At 36.6% G+C, this 15,012-nt stretch overlaps 1 protein-coding gene across 10 annotated transcripts in view; it reads left to right on the forward strand.

Annotated features, from left to right (window-relative positions):
• CUL2 (cullin 2) overlaps positions 1 to 6,776 on the forward strand; it is a 166,236-nt gene extending 159,460 nt beyond the window's left edge. For all 10 annotated transcript variants that reach the window (XM_038529677.1, XM_038529670.1, XM_038529668.1 and 7 more), the window contains 3 exons: positions 1,545 to 1,646; positions 3,000 to 3,116; positions 4,332 to 6,776. In XM_038529677.1, the coding sequence (XP_038385605.1) occupies positions 1,545 to 1,646; positions 3,000 to 3,116; positions 4,332 to 4,463 (351 nt within the window). In that variant the 3' untranslated portion in view covers positions 4,464 to 6,776. The remainder of the gene's footprint in view (positions 1 to 1,544; positions 1,647 to 2,999; positions 3,117 to 4,331) is intronic.
• The last annotated feature ends 8,236 nt before the right edge of the window (positions 6,777 to 15,012 follow it).

Consider the following 15,012-nt stretch of genomic DNA (forward strand, 5'->3'; position numbering starts at 1 on the left):
TTCTGTCCCTTCAGTCCAGGACTCAACTAATAACCACCATATATTTGTAGTACAAATATATTGTCACAAGAATAGCAAGCCAGGAATATACTACTTTTCTTAATAGCTTTTTTTCCCTAGTAACACGTTTTTGTTACTGTTATAGTATATATATATATATATCCTGGATATTTAAATGATTCAAAAGCAACAGATGTGAGTTAAATCTCCTAATTCGAATTGTGCCTGTAAGAAAAAATTCTTATAAATCAGACATCATTTTTATTTTGGTGAAGTTAATAGCCTACTATTTCTGTCATCAGTTCACTTAATTAATGATATATATTTTTAAAGATTTATTTATTTGGGGGGTGGCAGGAGAGGCAGAGGGAGAAGAGAATCCTAAGCAGATTCCCTGCTGAATGTGGAGCCCAACACAGGTCTCAATCTCATAACCCTGAGATCATGACCTGAGCTGAAACCAAGAGTCAGACGCTTAACCAACTATACCCTCCAAGCGCCCCTGCTGGATGATATTTTGTAGCCTATAATTAAATAGTTTTAAATGGCATATATTTTGAAATTCAAATCAAGCTTTTCTTAATACTGAGAAATTAATTTTTGATTTCAGAATCTTAACAAAATATTAAATTCTTAATATTAAGATTTTAATTGAGTCAATCATTAAGCATGAATTTTTAAGCTTATAACCTAAAAAGTTTAAGTTTATAAGCTAAATTAAGTACTTAAGACATTATGTATTTTCTAAAATGTATTATTTTTGCTGCCCGGGAATGTACAAAATATAGATGATTGCTTGTTTGCACATAAATTTTAACTATGAATCTGCTGTTCCTTAGCAGAACTTCTTAGCTTATTATTGAGAATGAATTCATTTGCTAAGTGCTTTTTGATCTTGCTAATGGAGAAAACACCATGTGTGATCAGAGTGGCTTTCATAAGCTTGATAGTTGTGATTATAAAAATTGACTTAACAACTTTCACTTGAAAAGAGGCCACGTGCTTCTGGCAGACAGTAAAACATGAATTCGAGGGTAAACTTCATAAGAACCATACTAAAGCCGTGTATGCCACTGGACACTACTTGTTTCTGTTGTCGGGTTATTTATAATACGTATACGTATTTTCTTATTGCAGCACTTTAAAAGACATTTGGTTGCTCACTTTTTCAAAATAGGGTGACATAAATTATGAGCCTAGTAGTTCATAAGAATTAAAGTGTTAAAAAAAAAGAATTAAAGTGTTAAATTCTGTTTAAGACAATTTGACTCTTTATCCGATGGTTATATATATTAGTTGGGCCATAGCTTATTTCTAAATCTAAACAGATTAAAATTCAAGTATAAAATTAGAAAAGAATTGATATTTGCTTCTTTCTTTATTTTACAGAAGACAGTTGTTTTTCTCTTAAATAATCTTTATAATGTAAAATGATGAGCGTTTAGTCTTGCTTGGTCATTTAATTTTATGATATTTTATTTGCAGCAACTCTTATTTAATTGTTTTAATTTTTATAAATATACATGCATTATTTTCAATTATAGGAAGACATTGATACAGAATCTTCATTTTCATTAAATATGAACTTTAGCAGTAAAAGAACAAAATTTAAAATTACTACATCGATGCAGAAAGACACACCACAGGTGAGTGATTTTTAATGTCATTTCTTTGGGAAATATTTAAACATTGGACTTCACAAGCGGTAACTGAGATAATGGAAAACTTTGCACATCAAAATTAATAATGTGATGCCTTTTTTATGATTTATTCTTTGAGCTTACTAAACCTTGCAAACCAAACCTCTGCCAGTATTTTAGATTATAAAAATAATAGATATCTAAGAGTAATGTATAATATAATAGATATCTAAGGGAAAAGGTATTGCAGTATAGTCATACTTTTAGACTATATTAAAATGCAGAGCATTGCTTTGCATTCTTCACAGAAATTCCTATTTATTTTTAAAGATGTTATTTATTAACTTGAGAAAGAGACAGAGAGAGCACAAGCAGGGGGAGAGGCAGACTCTCCCCGGAGCAGGGAACCCTATGCGGGGCTCAGTCCCAGGACCCTGAGATTATAACCTGAGCCGAAGGCAGATGCTTCACCATTTGAGTTACCCAGTGCCCCCAAAATTCCTACCTTAAGTAGTAATATAATCTCATATTTTTTATTTGTAAAATAAGGGAAAGCTTTATAACATTCTTTCAGAGAAGTTGTTGGAAGTATTTCTCAAAATTTCATGTGCAAATGAACCACTTGGGGTCTTGTTGATACTCAAATTGTAATCTAATAGGTCAGGAGTGGAGTTCAGACTACCAGATGAGCCATTTTGCAAGGTGAACATCTGCTGTTGATTCTTTTAACCCAGTAATGATTAATGCTTTGCTCTGGGATAGCCTATTAAGGTCACTTAAAGTTTCTTGATTGTCTTTGCCCTATCCTTGGGCATGGGGCAGGATATAAAATTATATAAGATGTCAGGCCCTCTATAGGAACTTACATCCCCTTGGGGAGACAGATGTTAGTTAATTGTTAAATTTGAACCCTAAAAAAATTGAACCCTAAAATGTTTGAGATCCCATTTTTCTCTAGACTAATGAATAATAATTTGTAATATGTAGATTGTATTTTATCTTTTATTTTTTAAAATATTTTATTTATTTGAGGGGGGCAGAGGGAGAGTATCTCAAGCAAAAGTCTTGAAAATTACTGCTGTGTTCTACTTTATTGCCTATTTACATTAAATACATTCTATTATACTGTTAATTTTTTTTTAAATAACCTTCCAACTTTAACCCAAGAAATTATAAATAACTCACTGTAGATATTCCTTTAGTAATGATTATGTGATAATGATAATGGGCATTTGATAGCTGTATAACTTGAAGCTCGGTATCAAGTGGAAATTTATGTAAACTCAGTGACAAAATGAATTATGAAAGGTTCAATGACTTACTGTGTCGTTTGCTTTTTTTTTCCCCCCTGTGAAACAGGAAATGGAGCAGACTAGAAGTGCTGTAGATGAGGACCGAAAAATGTATCTCCAGGCTGCTATAGTTCGTATCATGAAAGCACGGAAAGTACTTCGGCATAATGCCCTTATTCAAGAGGTAAAAGGAGGGGAAGCCCTGAGGGCTTTTGGGGATAATGGATATTATCAATGAATAGATTAGGAATGTTTCTTTGTCAGAGTGGTACATACATAATAGGATTCCCAAATAGCATAAAGAAATGCTTTATTACTTAATGAGAACAGTACTTAGAATTTCTGTATTCAGGTTTGCTTTGGCTTAGATTTAGAGGTCTAAGGTTCACCAGGATTTTGAGCCTTCTGTCCAGTTATTGAAAGAAATTCACTACTTCAAATATTCATTCCATAAATATCTGAGTGTCTACATGTGATGGAGTGCCTTGATAGTCATTAGGGATGTGATGCAGAGCAACCCATGATGTGGATCCTGCCCTTTTGGAATTCACCATCTAATAGAAAAGAAACACATTATTGAAATAGTATGGAAGCAAAATATAAAATTACATTAACAATGCACTGAAAAAGAGCTACAGTAGTATGAGAATGTGCACAAAAATACTGACTTAGAAAAAAAAAAAGTACTGACTTAGGGGATGTTGGCGAAAGGTGTGTTTTTTTGTTTTTTGTTTTTTTAAGATTTTATTTATTCATGAGAGACAGAGAGAAGGCAGAGGGAGAAATAGGCTCCTCGCAGGGAGCCCAATGTGGGACTCAATCCTGGAACTTGGGATCGTGCCTTGAGCCGAAGGCAGACGCTCAACCGCTGAGCCACCCAGGCGTCCCTGGAGAAAGCTTTGAGAAAGTGTTAGTTCAACTAGGCACTGGAGTGTGAAGGTTAAACAGAAAATGGAGTGTGTGTCTGTGTATTTAGATAGATTGATTAATTTATAGTTTAATTTATGTATGAATATTATTGGATTTTGCTATATCTGTGTTCTGCTTTGTAATTCCTTCACAACAGAAACATTAGGCTTTTTCCTTATTTTGCATTAAATTTTTTTTGTCATCAACATTGATCTAATTGTTTCCTCTCCTTGGGCACTGTCATGTGAGCTTAAAATTTTAATACTGTTCATGGTGTTCACTTGCTTGATGTATCACATACGTCCATGTAGGATGATTTTATTCATTTTAATGAACATGATTTCATAACTAAGTATATTTTTCCCATGTGGATTAGGTCTGTTTGATGGAACCTCTATACATTTGGGGCACTTCACAGCTATTGGTTAAAAATAATTATTTATAACTGACTACTTGGCAGTAGTTTGACATCTGTGTCTCTCTTACACAGGTGATTAGCCAGTCAAGAGCTAGGTTTAATCCTAGTATCAGCATGATTAAGAAGTGTATTGAAGTTCTGATAGACAAACAGTACATCGAACGCAGCCAAGCGTCAGCAGATGAATACAGTTATGTAGCGTGATGTCGTTCTCCTCTAGTGTGGGTGTAAGAAGATCATTGCCATCACCATTTGGTGTGTTCCTGTGGGAAAAAGCAGGCCTGTGCCTCCATAATTTGGTCATTTGGCAGCCCCTGTTTTTCTGCTGTTTACAACATCACCAGTGCCACGTCATGAGCGTCCGAGAAAATGCCTAGAGATATTTCAAGCTCATGTCATTATGACATTTCTTAAAACTTTATTAAAAGAATGAGTGAAGTATTGCTGAAATGTGGAAATTTGGTTGGGTACCATGCTTTTTCTCCCCTTCACGTTTGCAGTTGGTGTGTTGTTTTTTTTTTTTTTTTTTTTTAATGTATCTTAAAGGACATAAAATAAAAAACTTAAATATTGTAATATGACAGATAACCTAATAATTGTATCTACATTAAAATGACAAACATGATATTGCTGCTTGTCAAATAAAAAAAATAAAGAAATAGAATGCCTTTTTTATGTGGATGGAGTATCACACATAATAGTATATATATAAATGTTCATGAGTCATCAAAGCAGCTAATGCAGCTTTAGTTGCATTTTTATCCAAATGGTTTAATTCACTTTTACTCCTACTTAAGTCCTACATGAAAAATGTCTAGATTATTGTTCTTGAATGCATAAAAATGCATTCAACATAAAAATGTTTTATTTTTATGGATTGGAACTACGTTGGATATGAGCATTTTGAATGTTGGGGATTTAATTCTATCAAGGGTTTCTGGTGATATGCTTACACCACAGAAATAAAGGATGAGGAGAATATGTGGTGGCCTCAAGTCTGGCATAGAAAGTTTCTCATTCAAAAGTTGTCTTCTGTTTTCATAATACATTAATTCTAATATAGACAAATACTCCAGCCCTCTAACCTCCCCTTCTACCTTTCTCTGAATTACAGGAGATTCTGCAATACCAGTGTATTCCTTCCATTCTCCTACCTACATATTACCCTTACACCCCCTAACATTTTAATACTAGATTCACTCTCACAAGTCACAGGTGTGCTTAGCAGTGCATAACCTAAATACCTTTTTTTGTTGTCTGTATGGTGCATTACACCAGGTGCCACTTATATAGAGAAATGAAATTCCACTATTTTGTTTATTTTATATATTAACAGCAGTATTAGAATACTCTGGTCTATTATATTTATTATCTATCTACCTTACCACCACTATAACACATATATAATTTTTTTAAGCTGGAATATTTTAAAGCCTATCCCGTGTGAGTCATTTTACTTACAATACTTAAGTTTGTGTCTCTGACCAATAAGATGCTTTTAAAATAAACAATAGAAACACAACTATAAAGGCATTGCTACATCTAACAAACAATAATTACTTACTATCATCTAATATGTGGTCCACAGTCAAATTTATTGGAGAATGGCTTCTACAGTTTGTTTGCACTTTTTCTGACTCGTGTCTCTAAGTGTTGAAAAAAATCTACTGAACTTCTGATGACTTACTTATATACTGTATTTCTCATTTTACCTTTCTTCCTAGAGAGGAAGTAATGGCAAACCATATAATATTGTACATTCACTGTCAAAAAACAAACCTTTGTTTTGATAGCTTGTCGATAAAATTTCCAAATTGATTCCTTTTTTCTTAAATATTTATAAATGTTAAATTAAGCCTTATCTTGGTGTCTAAATTGTCAAGAAAATATATTATCTTGAAAAATGGACAAAGTACTTGTGCTGAGGTATACAGAAATGACTGAAAAGAGTTTTCTTCGTATCTTTTTCTCATTTTACCTGAAAAGAAATAATTAAAGATATGTTTCTGCATGAGGAAGAAGAGGCCAGACACAACATCCAAAAAGAAGCAGTGTTTTGAATGAATGCTAGCATACACCTTCAGTTGAGAATGAAGGAAGGTTGCGGTCTGGTAGAGTTAGGTCAAGCAGTTGAAGTCCTTACGGCAGAAGACCCTAGCGCAGAGACCAGAGCACTAAACTGGCAGCCCCTGCGTACGATACCTAGTATCATGGGCAGAGAGGGTCAGAGCTACAAAAGGGAAAGAAGAGGAAGGAGAGGGAATGGTTCTCTGCTTAATCTTGGAAAACAAAAATAATGTGAGCCAAACTTTCAGAAGCTTTTAAAAAATTATTACTACTGAGATAGTTAACATGTATGAGTCAGTGATATCTTTTTCAGCCAGAGAGCATGCAGCTTTTATTCACACTCTGTCCTCTTTGAAACCAGATTATTCAAATTGCTGCTATAGGTTTATTCTAGGGATTTAGTCCAAGATTTTATGACCATTGGCTTTAATATAAACAAAAGAAGATATACTTTGGGGTTTGTGTTTTTGCTTTATTTATAAATTACTACCTTTATAGGATTTTGTAACTTGTATATGCTACAATGCTATAAAATTTCTGTTAATTTATTTAACCTTTTCTGAGTACAGACTGTGACTGGTGCTTCCTCATATGTTATTTTGTTTGATCTTCAGATAATCCTGTTAACCAGGCAATGCTCTTCTCTCCTAGATGAGGAAACTAAATGAAGAGTTTTCCAGGAGTCATTGCCAGAAACTACAGAACCTGAATTTAAATCCCAGTCAAAATTGTGGACCTAATAAATATAGTCTCTCTCTCTCTCTCTATCTATCTATCTCTATCTATCTATCTATCTATCTATCTATCTATCTATCTATCTATCATCTATCTATCTATCTATGCATATAAGATAGAAGTAACTTCATTTTATACATAAAGAATAGTTTTTCCTGATTTCTCAGAATAAAAATTTGTTTCTAGGTGATTTGTGAGAATAAACACTTCATATTTTAGTTTCTTAAGGTACTTACTTAAGATGTATATATGGTTAAACAACTTGGCTTGTAGCTGATTCATGGCAAAGGATACTTGTAAATTTAATATTTTACATTCACATGTACAGCTATAGAACATTTATTTCAAATATATATACTTAATGCAAACCTGTGTTCAGTTAAAATTTTTCCAGTTATATAGTAGCAATTATAGTAGGCTAATGTATTGAGCTCTTAACTTTGGTTCCTAGTACACATTCTTGGTTGAGCACAAGGTCAAAGTAAAGATGTGAACTTTTAAAGTACTAATCCTAAGGGCAATTGTACATAGACTCTAGCTAGCTAAATGAGTAGAAGTAATATGGAGAGGCCACTGGTTGAAGTCCATGAAGCATATCTAAAGCTGAAGCAATTAAATTAGGCAATTCTTACTGTGAGACATAAAACACCATGAGCTAGAATTCATTAAAGGTAGGATTCACTGATGGGGAGAAGTCCTTTTCATATGTAGTAACTATACTATACAGGAAAGTCTAAGGACTTTTCCTTATCCTGCTCTCCATTTGCTCAGTCAATTCACCTTTCATCATCTAACGGACATTTACTGGTGCCTCAGAGTATCATGTGGCTACAGTCATTGCAATGACAAGCGAAAAAGATATATGGCCTGTGCCAACATGGAGCTTTTAGACTTGTAACATCAGTCATAAATATACCATTTCAGAGGTAAGTGCTTGTGAGGGAAAACCCTAGATACCCTGAGGAGAGCTGCATGAGAGAAGTTAAAAGGGCAGAAAATGAAAGCAGGGGAGAGTATTCTAAATAGTAACAGCGAAGATCCTGAAGTAAGAAGTAGCAGCCAGAACCTAAGAATCAAAATACCTCTATGGCTGAAGTAGTGGATTTTATGCAGAGGAGTTAGATTTGGGGGAAAAAAAAAAAAAAGTGGGGCAGTAGGTGCATGAATATTCATTTTCTTATGCTTTATATATAGTGTGCATATTTATACTTTTTCTTTGCTGTTTACAAACTATTTCAAAATACTGTTTGCAGATATCAGTGGAAAATGGATAACCTGCACTAATGTGAAGAATAGACTCTAGAGGGCTGATGATGGATAGCGTGGAAACTTAGGAGACCATGGTGAGGTGAGCAGTTGCGGTGGTGGCAGTGGCCATCTCCAGAGTGATAAAGTAGATAACGCTGACACGACATAATAATGGGTTGGGATAGGGTGAATGAGGAAAGGGAGGAGTCAAAGATGGCATGTAGATTATGGCTTTCACAACTAATGCCATTCAGTGAGTTAGAGGAACCCTGGAAGAGGGTGTGGATGGAGGAAGGACATAATGAGCTTGGTTATATATAATACCTTGCATCTGATGTGCTTTTGAGATGGCTGAATGGAGCAAGCAGTTGGTTTTACAGGTCTGAAACTCCTGCGTAGAGGCTCCCATCCTGAATCCTAGAAACTCTTCCCTAGAGGCTTTTTGATCCTTTCTCATTTCCTTGACTCTTGCCATGAATTAACAGTGTCCACATTAAATGTGATTAGAGATAAATATTTATAACACAAGATAACAAATATAAATATAATAAATATAACAAATATAAATATTTATAATACAAGAACATATTACATATATTTTGAATAAAAAGAACGAATGAAAAAGGATGAGAGTATTTAGTAGTTAATATCCGTTCTAGGATTTGTCTTTCTATACTTTGGTGGGTGGTCTTTTTATCCCATTTTTGAGTCAAGAACACATTTGTAGAAGTAGAGTAATTGAGCCAAAAGTTAATCTGCCATATTATTTCTTACATTCACAAATCTTTGCCAGCTACTGGTTACACACTGCCTTTGAGGGAGAAATAGATCAGTGTTTTGCATTCTCCTGACAACCGTAAGGATACCATTTTTTAGCAAAAAGAAGGAACCTTTAGGAACCAACTTGTGGAAAAGAACTTGGGCATAAAAGGAAGGATTTTTCCATTTTTGTTTATTATTGTTTTCTTTTTCTTCATTGTTAGTAGCTTACTATTTATAATTCTAGTAGTTGAAGAATTACAGCTTATGGTGAAGTTAGCAGTCCTGGTAGCAGGTAAAGTTAGTGGGTTGATCAGATTCGTTATTTTCCTTGGAAGAACTTTGGTGTTGTAGGAAAAAGATGAAAACCTTTTGGTTTTTCTCAACTAGCTCGTGAGACTATCCCTAGCACAGCACTCAGTCATCTGCTGAGAGCTTCGACTTCTTAAAGTGGGTAGGTTTTACCTATTAGTTTGTCTCTTAGGGAAGAAAGGACAGACATAATAAGCAAAGATCTGCTTTTAGTAGAAATAAACTGGCTTAGCATAAATTGTACCTAATATTTGGCCCAAGGAGGCCACTGATGGCAGCAGAAGTACTCTGGAATTAAGACAACAGTGAATGTTGAATAGAAAAAACAAAAAAGCTGTTTTGGCGTTTTAATTTATATAGTGCTAAAGCGACGAAATTCAAATCTGTGCTATGAAGTAAGTATCTGAGATACCTTGTTTAGTTTGTATATTTTAAAATAACCATCATTACATGTTGACAGCCAAGATGAAGATCTCCAGCCACTTTGGTAAATTGGAAATTTATGGTATAAGAAATCAGGAAGGTGCATGCTCTCTCTGCTTGTAAATGATGTGCTTGACCCTGGTTGGGACCACCCTGTTCATTGCTCCACAAAACAGGGAAGAGTGGCATTCGAGTAAGGAAGAGGTGTACATAGCCTAACACCCCAACTTTTTTGTGCTTTCACTGGCATTGACCCATGTCTGAACGGAGGGAGCTAGTTTGCATTCCATAGGAAATTGTCCCTTTAGGAGGTCAACCCCTAGCTCTGTCCGGCTCATTGCTGGCCCAGTAATTTAAATACAATCTGATTAGATTCAAAAATTCTGAGACCAGGGGGAAGAGCTGCAGGCCACTAATCTGGGATTCTCTGAAGCAGAGATAAAAGAAAGGAAGAACCAGAGAGCCACCAGATTCATTTTTGTCCCTCATAGACTCTCAAACCCATCAGGATGACTAATATAGGGGCAAGCAGGTGGCCAACTAAGGAATCTCATGGGACATAGTGGGACACTGTAGTAGAGTGCTATGGTTTCTGGAAAATACACTAGAGAAATACAATGAAGCCTGCTAGGAACTGGGAGTTAAGATGAGTCTTCTTCTATAAATGTTTACTATACTAACTTTTTTATTTTGCTATGAGATTGTGTTCATTTTTATGAGAATCATATAGTATCTTGTGTTTAGATACATACTGAGTCAGTTCACTTACTCTACTGGGTAGGATAGTGTCCCCACTACCCACCAAATTCATATCCCCCCAGAATCTGTGAATGTGACCTTGTTTGGCAATAGGGTCTTTGCAGTTGTAATCAAGGTAAGATGAGGCCATCCTGGGTTATTCTGGGTCCTAATACAATAACTGGCGTCCTTCTAAGTAAGTGGAAATTTGGACACAGACACACAGAAGGCCATGTGAAGACAGCAGCAGAGATTGGAGTGTGAAGCAACAAGCCAACAACACCAGGGATTGCTGGGAACCACCAGATACAGGGAACATACAAGGAAGAGAACACCAGTACCTTGGTTTTCGACTTCAAGCCTCTAGAACTGTGAGTAAGTTTTGTTTTATGCTACGATATTTAGCAGCCTTAGAAAACTAATATAGTTCCCTTTATATGTTTTTTAAGTGGGTTTGTTTAAAATTTTTTCTGGGATTATAATATTTTAAATAGTTTACATTTTAACTAGATTATACTTTAAAAAGAAATACTTGAGAGAGAGAGAGAGAGCACAAGCAGGGAGAGAAGGAAAGGGAGGAGCAGACTGTTCCCTGAGCAGGGAGCCCAACACAGGGCTCAATCCCAGGAACCTGAAATCATGACCTGAGCCAAAGGTAGACATTTAACCAACTTAGCCGCCCAGGCGCTCCAAAGATTATACTTTCATATAAAAGCCAACTAAACAAAATTTTCCAATTTTTCCTTAAAAAGACATAGAGAAAATAGTTCCCAAAGAATCATCATTTACCAGATGAAGAATGTATACACAGCAAGCCAAATGCTCACCTGCAGGTATGATTGGTTTCACATACTTGGGTAGAAGATTGTCCTCCAATCTTGTTTTTAATCTGATGTGAGCCTATAAACTGCACTGCTCTCTGGACAGTCTTCACTTCTGCTTCCCCTTCATCTTCATGGAAGTATATAGGACTGATCCCACACATATCAGGAGAAAATGAGGAATACTTGGAGCAAACATAAGTCTGTGGTAAGAACTATACAAAAAGACCTCGGCCAATCATGAGTATGTAGCATTCTGTTTGCGAGTAAAGTGAGGCACACACCATGAAGAAACTCACAAAGAGGAAAACTCTGGTTAGATTCTAGCATGCATCTATGGTCATGTTTACTAATTATTTGCTGGAAAAGGGCAACCAGTTTTCCAGGATGCAGTCTTTGTTGATTCTTCCCCTTCTCCACCCTAATGTGGGAGTATCTCTTGGTTTAGTCCTTGAACTTTTTCTATCTACATCAACCTTTTTTGATGTTCTCACCCAGTGCAATGACTTAAATGCTCTATACATACCAGCGAAATCCAAAGTAATAATGTCTAGTCCAGGCCTCTCTCCTACATTTCAGAAGTGTATGTCCAATGACCTGCTCAATCTCCATAGTTGGATAACTAATGAACATTCTGTGTTAGCATATCCAAAACTGAACTTCTGATCTTCCTTCTGCAACCTCATAGGTGTTCTACTTATAGCCTTTCCCATCTCTGTTGGTGGCAATTCCTTGCTTCTAGTTTCTCAGGCCAAAACCTTAGAGTTTTCTTTGCTTTTTCTCTCACATCCCACTTGTCGGCTCTACTTTCAGAGCATATTCAGAATCTGGGAAATGGGTTGCACCAGAGACAGTGACAGTAGTCTGGCAGAGCAGCAGGTATATGTATCAAGGAGTAGGCTGCATATCAGCATGTTTAGAGGCAAGGGACACTCAGCAGTATGGACAAGTAGAAGCTGCATCAGCAAAGGAGTCAGCAGATATCAGGGTCCAGCTGTGGAGTCTGGAATGTGTAAGCCAAGGCCTAGCATCTTCATAACAGATCCGTGTACAAGAAGGAAGACAAAACCTCAGATAACCCAAGTGGAGCCAGCGTAATGGTCTCAGAAATAGGAAGACGTTCGCTCATCTGAAATGGACAACAGACAAGTCTGAACTAGCAGTGCTGAACTATATACCTCTTCTACTGCAGGGATTTGGTCTGGAGGCTGGGATGGGGTTATACCTGCAAAGGAGGTCAAGAGGTCTCCCAGTTTGGAGAGACTGTGAGATACTGGGGTGGTAGTAAAGCTGGCCTAACACATTCTAACAAGATTACCAAGAAAATTTGTTTCTGGTGTACTCTGATTCCAAATGAGGACAGACAGCTGAGTGTATGTACTGAGGACCTGGAGACGGTAGTTCCCAAGCTCGTGTCTTATGGGTCCCAGTAGCATTAATGCATAGAGTTAGATTGGCCTTAACGGTCAAATTTCCTCACACTAAAAAATCCTCTTCCATACCTTTTTTTGGCTTAAATGAAATAGCTTTGTCTTTCATGTGCAGCACAAATACCCAAGGAGACACCTCCAGTTCTCCAGGTTAGAGTGTAAACATTCTAGATGTTCTGAGCCAAATGAAAGGAAACCTCCAGAATCTCTAGAGGATTGATAACATAAAAGACAACAAACGATACTTGTTTTTTTGTTTTGTTTTCCTTCCCTAGAAAGAAGAAGACTGAGGGCATCTTTTTTTTTTTTTTTGACACCAGGCTGAAATTGCTTGGACAATCAAAAACGTGCTTTCCTAGAGTTGAAGTAGGGTTACAGGCTTCTATGCTGCTGTAAATTGAGGGGTCTAGACAAATCTCTGATCAAAAACACCTTTAAATATCACTCTCACCTCAATGTCTAAAATTTCTCTATTCAAGACTCCTTTGGATTTGAGCCAAAATTCCTGGTTATTGTGCACACTGGTTTTCTGGGAGGGCTCACATGTTTCAGAATGCCTCTGCTTTTCAACCCAGCAAGCTACATTTCTGTCTCCCTGAAGGAGTCAGGTCACAAATGTTGAGCTCTGTTTGGAAGAGGACACTCTGAAGAGTTCTGGAGGTGGGAGGATCAGCCAAGGAGACCATCAGGAAAAGGCAGGAATTGGAGAAACAAACGTTTCCCGTGGTGCTCTGCTGGAGATATTTATCTCCCTCTGGTGGTTTGAGTTCTGACAAATAGAGGCATTCTTTGTAAGAAACTTAGACACTCAATCATCGGAATGAGTTTTTACTTTTTTGGGACATGAAGTTTTGTCCCTTCAACTAGAGTGATAGCATTTTGTCATGTTTTCATGGCAACTGGTTGTGTGTGTGTGTTGTAATAAATGGTAAGATGATAGAGTGAGTAGGAATGGGTCACAGAGTGCTAGATAAAGATCTTGAAATGGAAACAACTCTATAAGCAAAACTGCAATAATAGCTGGAAACTAGAAATACTAAACTCTCAAGCCATGGCCTACCCATGTGTCCCATCTGGATCAAAGGGGCAATAGGGTACTTATAGCATCTCAGGATTTCATTTTATTAGTGAGGGAAAGGAGTGCCTTAGTGGAGGGAAACAGTTTGTACTGTGTTTTCATTTTTTTGTTTTTATTTTTACATATAATAGTAAATATTGTTTACGTATACTAGGTGTAAAATGGTTACCCTAGTGGAATGGAAAATTAAGAGTAAAACTTGGCATCTCGGGATCCCTGGGTGGCGCAGCGGTTTGGCGCCTGCCTTTGGCCCAGGGCGCGATCCTGGAGACCCCGGATCGAATCCCACGTCAGGCTCCTGGTGCATGGAGCCTGCTTCTCCCTCTGCCTGTGTCTCTGCCTCTCTCTCTCTCTCTGTGACTATCATAAATAAATAAAAAAATTAAAAAAAAAAAAAAACTTGGCATCTCTCAGGTAGCTAAGGAATGGTAGAAAGACAACTGTTTGTTTCTTCATCCCCACTCCCCAGTCCCATATGCACACATTGGAAGTTCTCCGTTTCCTTGGCCAAGAATACAAAAGCTTAACATAGTGAAGAAACCTCATAGAACCAGAGAAGTTGTGTGTTTCCATGCAGCTAAAATCTTGCTTAATCTGAGAAGCTCAGTTCTATGAAGCCTTACAACCCTTTATTTTTAGGACTTGCAATACTGTTCAAGAATAATTTATACAAACAACCCTAATACTTCCATTTCAGGAATGAATACAAATGAAGTTCTGCTGACTTTTGAGCCAAATTCAGAGCCATGAAGGCCTTGTCTTTGAGGCCAGAGTCAGTGCCCAGGCATCTTCAATAGCACACCCCCCCCCCCCCCCAGCATTCTTTCCAGCTGGAACAAACTTGCCTGCAAATCTTCAAATTTACAAGAAGAAAAGGAGAGATGAGAAAGGAGAATGTGCTCACATCAGCAAATTCAAGGAAAAGAAACAACAATATAAAATAAAGAGTAAACAAAATAACCTGAATGTATTAAAATCGAGTACTCCATAATCTTTGTTACACTAACTGTGAAAAGGCTGAATTCCCTATTACATTAGAAGACAGAAATTATAACATATATTGTTTAGAAGAAACGTACTTAAGGGGCGCCTGGGTGGCTCAGTCACTTAAGCATCCAACTCTTCGTTTTGGCACACATTGT

The sequence above is a fragment of the Canis lupus genome, chromosome 2, assembly GCF_011100685.1.
Source record: "Canis lupus familiaris isolate Mischka breed German Shepherd chromosome 2, alternate assembly UU_Cfam_GSD_1.0, whole genome shotgun sequence".
In the NCBI taxonomy this organism is placed as follows: domain Eukaryota; kingdom Metazoa; phylum Chordata; class Mammalia; order Carnivora; family Canidae; genus Canis; species Canis lupus.